The 11,472-nt window shown below is 43.1% G+C and overlaps 1 protein-coding gene across 1 annotated transcript; it reads right to left on the bottom strand.

Moving 5' to 3' along the window:
• Nucleotides 1-6,055: 6,055 nt before the first annotated feature.
• LOC130087740 (uncharacterized protein K02A2.6-like) lies at nucleotides 6,056-10,143 on the bottom strand. The gene has a single exon (XM_056254223.1). It carries the CDS (start codon nucleotides 9,983-9,985, stop codon nucleotides 6,056-6,058), a length of 3,930 nt encoding a protein of 1,309 aa, XP_056110198.1. The 5' UTR covers nucleotides 9,986-10,143.
• Nucleotides 10,144-11,472: the final 1,329 nt, after the last annotated feature.

Here is an 11,472-nt window from a genome sequence, read left to right as displayed (position 1 = left end):
AGGATTCAGCCTCTTAGCTCCCCTGAGGAAGCGGATGACCAGATCATTTCTTCCCAGTGACCGGCCGGTCGCAGGTTCTGTGAACGCCGCTATAGCCGCCACATATACTTTGAGCGTGGATGGGGTTCTGCCCTTATCCAGTAGCTCTTGAAGGAAGGAGAGAACTTCCTTAATCCCGCAGTCAGGAGGTGAAAAGCTGTGTGCTTTGCACCATCTAGAGAACACCGACCATTTTGAGGCATAGAGGCGCCTGGTAGACGGTGCTCTAGCCTGTGTGATCGTGTTCAGCACTCCCTCGGGGAGGTTTGCGGGTACCCGTTGATGGCCCATGCGTGCAGGGACCATTGCTCCGGGTAAGGATGCCAGATTGAACCCCTGGCTTGAGAGAGGAGGTCCTTCCTCATCGGTATACGCCATGGGGCAGTGCTCGTCAGCTGCATCAGGACCGGAAACCATGCTTGGTTCGTCCAGAGTGGCGCCACGAGGAGCACTGAGCATCCATTTTCCCTTATCCGATCCAGCACTTGAGGCAGGAGCGAGATGGGGGGGAAAGCATAGAGGGGGCAACGGGGCCAGACATGGGCCAGCGCATCCCTACTCTTGGAGAAAAACTTCGGGCAATGAGCGTTCTCTTGAGACGCAAACAGGTCTACCTGCGCTCTGCCGAATGTCTCCCATAGCAGAATGACCGTCTGCGGGTGCAGAGACCATTCTCCTGCTGGAACATTGTTCCTGGACAATCTGTCCGGACCCAGGTTCAGGTGGCCGGGCACATGTGCTGCTCTCAGTGAGCGCAAATTGTGTTGGGCCCACACCAGGGGCCTATACCATGAAGCCGGTTTAGGTGGCTAGCCAGCTATGTTTCAGCTTAGTTTCTGCCAACCCTGGGTTTTAGGTACTATGAAAGTAGCTCGGCTTTAATCGGTGTTCGTTGCCATGGTACCTTACGCTGCACGGCTAACCTGCTCCGGGGCAGGTTAAGTTCTGGATTCGAGATCTCAGACTGAAGTTTGACCAATCAGCTGTGAGCAAAGAAACATATAGGTGACGTAACTAATTCCCAGTGTTTGTTGCAATGGCTTTACATTTTCTTTCAAATCCTGTGGACATCTCAGCGCAAATTGTTAGACGAGCACATCGTAGAGAAAGAGTTTTTTAGCCGGACAAAATCCCCTTGCCTTTTCTGATAGTGTATGAAAGATACAGATTTTCTGCGGAAGGAATATCTTATCTTTGCGAACTTCTTGAGCCGCACATAAATAATTTAACACATCGAATTCATGCACTTACTGTACCCTAAATGGTATTGCGTTGCGTTTTTTTGCAAGTGGTAGCCTACATACTTGCACGATCGGTGATGCACAGAATCTAGGGGAAAACACGGTTTGTCGAACCATTCGCAAGGTGGTCCTCGCTCTGCAGGAGTACATTAATAGTTTAATAGTGTTCCCCAGACATTTATTGACCATGTCCATAAGAGAGGGTTTTTATGAAATTGCCGGTAAAATATATTGATAGGGTGACATCACGTTTTTTTTTTCTTTCAAAAAGCAAATTTCACAAATGTACTATATAATACAGTACATGTTAAGCATTATTTTAATCTTATGATAGGATTCCCTATAGAGTCATTGGAGCAATAGCCTGCACACATGTTGCAATCTCCACTTCTCTTGGAGAACATGAGGCAGATTATGTTAATAGAAAGTCTTTTCACAGCCTTAATGTTCAGGTAGAGATTATGTGAACATGTGAAATTATTATTTTCTGTGAGATGAATCTTTAAATTAATAGTAAAATTAACAGATAACAATCTACTTTCCGTGAGTATGTTGTGTCAGCGCTTTGAGGAAAGCTAGTTAAATTTGGTACAGTACAAAACACTGTTTATTTGAATTGGGACAGCAAAACCTACACAATAACCCCCTATCATGACTCTCATGTGTCAGTAAAACCATAGTAAAAGTTAGAGATGATCTTTGGCATCCTAAAGGCACGTTTCAACTGTCTTCGGCGCTTTAGAGTCACCAGAGTGGGCATCACAGATAGTGTCTGCATGTGCCATTCTGCACAATATAGCCACCATAGAAAGGAGCCAGAACCACCACAGAAAGCTTCTCCCCGATGAAACTGACCCGAACACACTTGACCACCCAGCTGGTGCAAATGTAGTTGCAATCACCATACAATATTACACTTAATAAAAGCACCTTGAAACTGCCGATAGGTCTCAAACTGTTTTATTGGTTTTGTGGGGTGGGGTGGGGTGGGTGTTACTTGGTTAAATAAGTTCACATGCTGAGATCAGGCTCCTTTAGTGTGCAGTCTAGCTCCATAGGCTACTTTAGTGTGCAGTCTAGCTCCATAGGCTACTTTAGTGTTCAGTCTAGCTCCATAGGCTCCTTTTGTAAAGGGCCCTGACTGAGTCTGTTTCCACCTGAAACATAATTCCACCACAAACATGATCATTACAAGTTTTTGGGAGGCTAATCAACTCACAAAAAGTTCCTTGACAAACACCTGTTATATATGTCAAGGGTTTTAAATCCTTACCTTGTTCACATTTCTTTTGAAGCCTGTTGAGGTAGAGGCTTCAGTTTCTGGGACAGGTTGTGAAAAATCCTACAATAAAAGAGATGTGTAACTTGGGCCAGTCCCTGTTTTATGCCACACATTCAAATGTTTGCCTTAATAAAAAGCCCAGTGCATTCACCTCAGCAACTGTCCCAGAACACAGACAGAGTGTCTTCATCATTTCCTCCTCCCTGATAAATAAAAGTAGGCCAATATGTTTCTGGTGTTCTGTCTGCTGCATACTGACCTCTGTGTGGGAGACTGTGTGTGTGTGCTGGCTTCAACAGGGACACTGCATTTCCCTCTACTGCAGAACATACAGTCAGCCATATTTAAAACTTAAAATTGTAATGTATCACACACGTACCAAGTGTTACTTGCTTCGAGGAGCCGGCACCAGGGTCAGATTGTACAGCACCTGTCATCCCATCCATAATCAGCCGTCCCTTACTATCAGAGCCAACTCAGTGTATTCTGGAGGAGTGGCCCTCCACTGGTTTTCTGAATTTCACTCTTTTTTCGGTTTGCCTCAAACAAGTGTTAATAAAAAAAATAATAAAAGGTTGTGTGTAAATACTTACTTGGCTACTTTGAATTATATTTTTATATTTTGTCTTTATCAGCTGCCAAGAACGTTTGGAGTTGCATCTAAAAATCAATGAATATTAATCTTTATTAGTAAATACATGCACATTTTTTTATATATTATAAAAATATAGGCTATATTTCCCACACACATACATTCATAGCCTATATATACATCATTTTACATGAATAAAGAACGTATTTATTTAGCTTACACATTAACACAATCAGCAATCTTTCTCCAACAGTTTTCTCTTGCTTTGGCAGCAGAGACCGTATTGTTTCGAGCTTGTAATACATATTTAAATTAATCGTAATTCTGAATGATTATCTCTTGCTCCTCCGCGGAAAGAAAATATCGCTCTCGCTCTATCCATATCGAACGCGATTGGTTGTTCGGTGCCAACGTCACTTTGGTATGTGCACGCGCTCGTGGAGTAAGTAATCATAAGATCAAAGCCTGAGTTGACAGAGAAAGTTGATGAGCTGCGTCATGGTACCAATAAAGCCTGATTGCATCGGTTTGGTTTTGTCAACTCAAAACTAATCCTGTAACTCCGAGTTTGTTCAGCTACCTTCATGGTACAGGCCCCTGGAGGCGTTCCGTTAGCCTGTAAAGGTTTCGGGATCTGACGCCGCCCTGGCGATTTATGTAGGCCACCACTGACATGTTGTCCGAGCGGACTAAGACGTGATGGCCTTTTATTCGGGGACAGAAGCGCCTCAGCGCGAGATCGACTGCCATCATTTCCAGCCAGTTTATGTGTAGGAGCTTCTCCCGTTCTGACCACTGGCCGAAGAACGGTCTGCCCTCGAGCAGAGATGGGGGACTCGAGTCACATGACTTGACTCGAGTCAGACTCGAGTCGCAAATTTAAGGACTTGAGACTTGCTTGACTAAATTAAGAAAATGACTCGACTTGACTTTGACTTGAGATCCAATGACTTGAGACTTGACTTGACTTGAACTGTATGACTCGAGAATGACTTGATATACATTTTTATATAAATCATCGCAACATCCATTGATAAACAAAATGAAAGCAACGGAACCATTGACGTCACGTCAGTCATCAGATTCTGCGCGATTGCGTGACGCTGCACAAGCCCAGAAATAGCCTACATCGCGGTGAGCGCGCTAAATACAAAAACATCTCCCTGCATCGTATCTTTTTGGATATAAACACAAGAAAATGACCAAGGGATATCGGACGACCATCACAACCTCGAACAGTCGAACTTCATTCACCACGTCTAAAAGTAAGCTGCTTGTTTAACCTGTTTGTTATAGTTAATTTGACTATCTTTAAATCTAGAGAGAATAATATTGGTCAAAACAGCATGCCTCTTTATACACAATTATGTTTTCAAATGTAGCTTAATGTTGTCAATATTCAAATGATAATTAATGATGGTATATGTTTTGTGCAACCTGGTCTCACAGAATTCCGTGAAATGAACACGGACCCTTAACTCAAAATCTGTGGCAGTTTCACGGAATCGCCAAAAATTCCGTGATGGGCCCACGGAAATGATGCCTATGTAAGTCAATGACAGACAGCATCCGTGGTCCACACACGGATTCCCTGTTCGGACCTGCGCTCCCCCAATTGACGTCGTTTTATAATTTTAAAACGTATCGCTTCATTCTGGGTTTACTTTAAAAAGTACTTCACTTTAATTATTTATTTTTAAAGTGATTTTAACTTGATATTGCATTGTTCTGTCGTCGTCTGATCGCTATGATAACTTCTGGTCAGTGGTCTGTTCCGTGACTGTACCACGTAATATTCAGTCTCACTGCAGTTCGTGATATGGTCACGTAATTTAATATATTGATTCTTGACACGGACACGCTAATTTAGTTATTTTCGTGATATCAGCACGTTTTTTAAACTAATGTATTTCAATAGGAAGCATCTTTCGTGATCACAGCACGATTCTTTCTGCCTGTCGGGCTGCAGCAGAGAAACTGTTTAATCAACATTTATTCACGAAATTTTATCATGGTTTATTTATTTTAATATTATTTAGATCTTATTGCCAGGGAAGCTGGATTGCTATGCTGTTTATTTTATCAAATGATATTTTATTAGTAGGAAATCGCGCTAAAGAAGTCTCGTCCCGAACACATCGCGATATTTGGCACCAGTTCACGACACGTGTGCCAGATGTTGGTAAGTAGTCGTAAATACGCTGTCATTAATAATGTTTGATATAATGTATTTTCTGTTTGTCGATATTAATCAGATTAGCTCACGTTCAGTCACTGCATTATATCTGTCATCTCTCCACGGAGGCTTTGCGTTTCATTGCTGTCTAATTCAAAACAGGGTGATTTAAACACTATCTGTCACGTGACGTTCTATAGGCCTCCTAGACCTTCAATAAATTAATCACATTTATATCAGGTTTAAGTAGTACAATTAGTTCCAAAGTTGTATTTGTAGAAGGAGTATTGTGTCTTAAGGAGTATACGGTGTATGCAGGCAAATATGACACACACACAAACTTAGCGGGATTGCTCTGTTTACTTTCTCAGACATCACTTCCATAACACCGGAACATCCGGGAGCATAGTACCAAGTGCATCATGGGAAATGTAGTCACATAAAGCATTAACACAATATACAACATCTCCTTCCCCCTTACTCTTTGAGGTCTAACACAAAGATTACAAATTAAACTGTAATATCAGTAGTCAGGAATGTATGAAATCCAACTTTCTTATGAACACATTTTTTTTTTTTTTTTTTTTTTTTGAACATTCAGCTTTTTGTATTTCCTTATATAAATAAACACAACTACTTCCCTGGGAGTGAGGGTAGACTACCTCAAACCCTAGCTGACCCTTTTGGGGATTATTCTGCCCCGAAACAATAAGGGTACCTTCTAACTAAGAATAATCCAAGAAACGCTGAGGTGGGTGCCGCTCCCTAACTGGGTATCGGCGCCCTATTTGGTCTTCATTTTCTGTTGGTACAACAGATGATGCCTGTTCCTTTACAGATGGACAATTTGCGGTCTTGGTAGGCTCAGTGGTTTGTACTTCAGGCGTACTGTTACTAATTTGGTCAGTGACATCCGCAACTTCGGGAACATCCGAAAATGCGTTGGCTCCCTTAAGCAACTGATCAGTGTGTCTCCTCCAAGAAAAATTCCCAGCAGTTTTGACTTTATACGAGACTGGACCCGTCTGGGCCTCCACAGTAGCCGGAACCCATTTTGGACCGCCACCATAGTTCCGGGCCAGCACTGGTGAGCCTATCGAAAAGGTTCTGTCCTTGGCTCGCAGATTCCGTCGCTGTACCTGATTCTTTTGCTGTCGTAAGACAGTTTCTTTGAGTGTTGCTGGTTTAAGCAGCTCAAAGCTTGTCCTGAGCTCTCTATTGAACAACAAAGACGCTGGTGACACTTTGGTAGTTACGTGCGGAGTACTGCGGTAGCACAGCAAGAAGCTATGCAGGCGTTGATGAAATGTTCCCTGCCCGAGTGAAGCTTTCAACGCATGTTTCATGGTTTGGACAAACCTCTCTGCTAAACCATTTGTTGCAGGATGGTAAGGTGATGACGTGATATGCTGCACCCCGTTTGCTTGTAGAAATATAGCCATCTCGTGAGATGTAAATTGGGGCCCATTATCTGAGACAAGCTGCACTTTAGGCCCAAATCTACTGAAAATTTCTCCCAGTTTCTCAATTGTCTTTTGAGCTGAGGTAGATTTCATGATAGCCACTTCAGGCCACTTACTGTGTGCATCCACGACAACCAGCAGCATTTTGTCCTCGACTGGGCCTGCAAAATCGACATGAATGCGATGCCATGGTTTCTCTGGATATTCCCATGGGTGCAGCGGAGCCAGTTGGGGTACATTTTGTATGCGCTGGCATGACGTACATGTTCTTGCCTTTTCCTCAATTTGGCCGTCCACTCCTGGCCACCAGAAGTAACTCCTGGCAATTTCTTTCGTTCGGACCATTCCACAGTGTCCCACATGCAGCTGCTTTAGCACTTGCTTGCGCAGAGCCGGGGGAATGATCACTCTCCTTCCCCACAGCAAGCAGCCTGACTGCACTGAAAGTTCATGACGTCGAGAGATATATGGTTTTAGCTCCAGGTCATCGCTCTCTCCTTTTCCTGTCATGACGATATCCATGACCTTGGACAGGACAGGGTCATTGCGTGTGCTCTTTCGTACTTGCACAGCTGTTACTGGGGCCCTTTCCACCTGGCTGAAGTAGAAAATTTCTGCAACTTGTGCCTCCTTTATTCTGTCAGCGAGAGGCAATCTAGACAGACCGTCCGCATTTCCATGCAATTCCGCCTTCCGATATTTGATGTCATAGGTGTGAGCGGATAACAACAAAGCCCATCTTTGCGTCCTACTAGCAGCAAGAGACGGAATGCCATGGTGTGGGCCAAAAATTGCAGTGAGTGGGCGATGATCGGTCAGCAACGTGAACTTCCTTCCAAAAATGTACTGGTAAAACTTGCGAACTCCAAACACAATGCTCAACGCTTCTCGCTCGATCTGAGCATAGTTCGCTTCTGCTTTACTCAGACTCCTGGAAGCAAATGCGATCGGCCTCTCTTGACCATTTGGCATGATGTGGGACAAGACAGCTCCCACACCATATGGAGAAGCGTCGCAGGCCAGTTGGATGGGAAGAGCAGGGTCAAAATAAGTGAGGGCATTTGACCTTAAAAGTGTCTCCTTTGCTCTTTTGAATGCCTCCTGGCATTCAGAGGTCCACCTCCAATTTTTCTCATGACACAACAACTTGTGCAGAGGTTTCAACAGCGTAGCGATGTTTGGAATGAAACGCCCATAATAATTTAGTAAACCGAGGAAAGACCTCAGCTGGCCTACATTTTCGGGCACTGGAGCATCCACAATGGCCTTAACCTTGGATGGAGATGTATGCAAACCAGAGGCATCAATGACATGGCCTAAGTACTCAACTTCAAACTGGAAAAATTCACATTTATCCTTGCGCACTCTCAATCCATATTCTTTCAGTCTCTCAAGGGTAGCATCAAGATGTTGTAAGTGCGACTCTTCATCAGTGCCAGTCACTAGAATGTCATCTAAGTAACACACCACTCCTGGAAGGCCCGCCAGAATCTGATCCATCGCTCGCTGAAAAACGGATGGAGCCGAAGTAATTCCAAATGGTAACCGCTTATACTGAAATAGGCCTTGGTGGGTGTTGATGGTGAGAAGTTCTCTGGACTGTTCCTCAACATGCATCTGCAGGTACGCTTGATTGAGGTCTATTTTACTGAATTTTTGCCCTCCTGTCAGTCCAGCAAAAATATCATTAATGTGAGGCAAGGGGTATTGTTCTGCTGACAACACTGGATTCACAGTGACTTTAAAATCCCCACAGATCCTTATGCCTCCATCTTTCTTTAAAACTGGAACAATGGGTGTTGCCCACTTACTCACACTGACTGGTTCCAGCACCCCCTCCTTCATGAGTTCAGCTAAGCTTGCCTCTACCTTTGGTTTTAGCGCATATGGAAGGGGCCGGGCTTTTAAAAATTTTGGCTGGCTTCCCGGCTCTACAGTCAATTTCACCTTGATTTCCTTCATGCTGCCCAACTCCTGCTTGAAAACATCACTGTGTTTTCGGAGAATACCTTCAAGCTCCAGTGTTTTAGGTGTCATCATATGTATGGCCGACCAGTCCACCTTGAGTTGCTCCAGCCAAGAACGTCCCATCAATGAGGGGTAATCACCCAAGACCACATACAATGGCAGTTTTTTTGTTTGTCCGTTCAGTTCAACTGTTACCTGAGTGAGTCCTTTCATGGTTACCGCTTCCCCAGTGTACGTCTTAAGAACCACATCAGGTGGCGTGAGTGGCAGGTGGCTCAGTATTTCACTGTATACCGCATTCGACACGAGCGACACAGCAGCACCAGTGTCAATCTCCATTTTCACAGGCTGTCCTTCCAGCAGCGCAGTGACCTTATAAGCCTTGGTTCCACCTGCGACAGTGAGCACATGCAAAGGAAATTCCTCATCAGATGTGTCAGTAACCTCCCTGTTTTCCTGCCCAACTGCAAACACGCGTTGCTTTTGCTTCCTTCTGTATACTGGTTTCTGCTGCGTTTTTTCCTTCTTTTCTGTTTTATTTTTACATGCACGCTCAATGTGTCCTTTTTTCTTGCAGCTGCGGCACTCCACATCTTTAAACCAGCACGAAACGGGTGAGTGTCCCGTCTTACCACAGCGAAAACATGGGCCTTTATATTCAGTTTGTTTTTCGGTCTCCATCTTATACACTTTACTGTTTGAGCTCAGTTGCTGTGCTTCCTTCGCAGCCAATTCCATAGACACACTCAGCTCAATTGCTCTTTGTAGTGTCAGGTTGCTCTCCGTTAACAGTCTTTTTTGTATGCCCTCAAAGCGGAGTCCGCAGACTAATCTGTCCCGAAGTGTGTCATTTAGTACTTCACCAAATTCGCAGTGTTCAGCTAATTTTTTTAGCACCGCTACAAACATTGTCACGGTTTCTCCTTCCAGCTGATTACGTCTGTGAAATCGAAATCGCTCTGCAATTACTAAGGGCTTTGGAGAGAAATGTGCTTTGAGAGTGCCCACTATTTGATCATACGTTTTCTCTCCCGGTTTTTCTGGCTGCAGGAGGTTACGCAGTAGTGCATATGTCTTTGGACCCATCACACTTAAAAAAGTGGGTACAGCTTTCTCTTCAGTAATAGCATTAGCTGCTACAAAGTACTCAAATCTTTCTGTGTAAGAGCTCCACTGCTCACTACTCTCATCAAAGGGACCAATGTTGCCAAAAACTGTTGCCATTTTGTACCGTTCTCTGTCGTTTCAATCAATTCAGTCACTTATCTGAATCGTTGTCTTTCTTCCCCCTCTTCAGTCACAACGTGGATTAGCCGCAGGCTCGTATTATTTCTCATTTCCAGCGATCTCGCCGTCAAGCCGCTTCATTTCCGCATTTACATCACACACGCGGATTAACAAGATCCTCGTCGCCAATTTATTGTGTCTTAAGGAGTATACGGTGTATGCAGGCAAATATGACACACACACAAACTTAGCGGGATTGCTCTGTTTACTTTCTCAGACATCACTTCCATAACACCGGAACATCCGGAAGCATAGTACCAAGTGCATCATGGGAAATGTAGTCACATAAAGCATTAACACAATATACAACAAGGAGCACAGTAAAAATAACACTTATACCATGCTTTTACCACAGTAACGTTAGTTTTACTGTGATATGTGTGGTAAAAGGACTGTAACCACAAAGCTTACCATGCTTTTACCACTGTAACGTTAGTATTACTGTGATATGTGTGGTAAAAGGACTGTAACCACAAAGCTTACCATGCTTTTACCACACTATTGGTAGTTTTAATGTGATACTTATTATTGTAAAGGCACAGTAACTACAACACTTACCATGCTTTTACCACAGTAACCCTAGTTTTACTGTGATATGTGTGGTAAATGGACAGTAACCACATAACTTTCAATGCTTTAAACCTCAGTAACCTTAGTTTTACTGTGATGGATGTAGTAAAGGACAGTAAATACAAACTTACCATGCTTTTACCTCAGTATTGGTAGTTTTAAAGTGATATTTGTTGTAAATGCCTACTAATCACAACACTTACCATGCTTTTAATGCTTAATAATGTAACATCCAATATTTGTAAGTTAAATCAGTACTTTTTCCTTTAAATAATCCTATATATTATACATAATGATATTTTATTTTCTCTTTTTTCAGCAGAAAAGACCAAAAGGGCCTTTCGGACTCAGTCGACCCATTATTGTTGGAGGAGAAGTTAACTGAGGAGACGGAAAGCTGCAAAGGCAAATATTCGCAATGGTATGTATGTATTGGTTTTAACCCTAAATCAAACATTTTATCAAGCATTTGTTGTTTCTTAAACCTTTTCTTTCAAAACCCATAGCCCAATCAGTACAAACATAGTCTCAAAGTCTTAATAATTCACAAGATTTAACAAGTTGTCAAATTCGTACGATACTCATACATATTTGTATACTCGTACATAATTCTGCAGCTTTTACTACTACTGCTGTCATTGGCTACTGCCTCAATTTATCGCGATATTTGTAAATCAGTTGCGCCCCTTCTTGGAAAGTATTTGGATGTTCCACACACTGTCAGGAAGTTTATATTAATTGCATTGTATTCATTAAAATTATTACAAATTGGACCCTGTCTGTTCATGTTCCAATGATACATGATACATAATGTCTCTCCACACCTCATAACTTACCTCTGTTTGCAAGAATGG

The sequence above is a fragment of the Rhinichthys klamathensis genome, unplaced genomic scaffold (genome assembly GCF_029890125.1).
Source record: "Rhinichthys klamathensis goyatoka isolate OS25496 unplaced genomic scaffold, OSU_Roscu_1.1 h1tg000111l_1, whole genome shotgun sequence".
Lineage (NCBI taxonomy): Eukaryota > Metazoa > Chordata > Actinopteri > Cypriniformes > Leuciscidae > Rhinichthys > Rhinichthys klamathensis.
The sequence above is the reverse complement of the archived record's forward strand: the minus strand, read 5'-3'. Positions and strand labels throughout refer to the sequence as shown.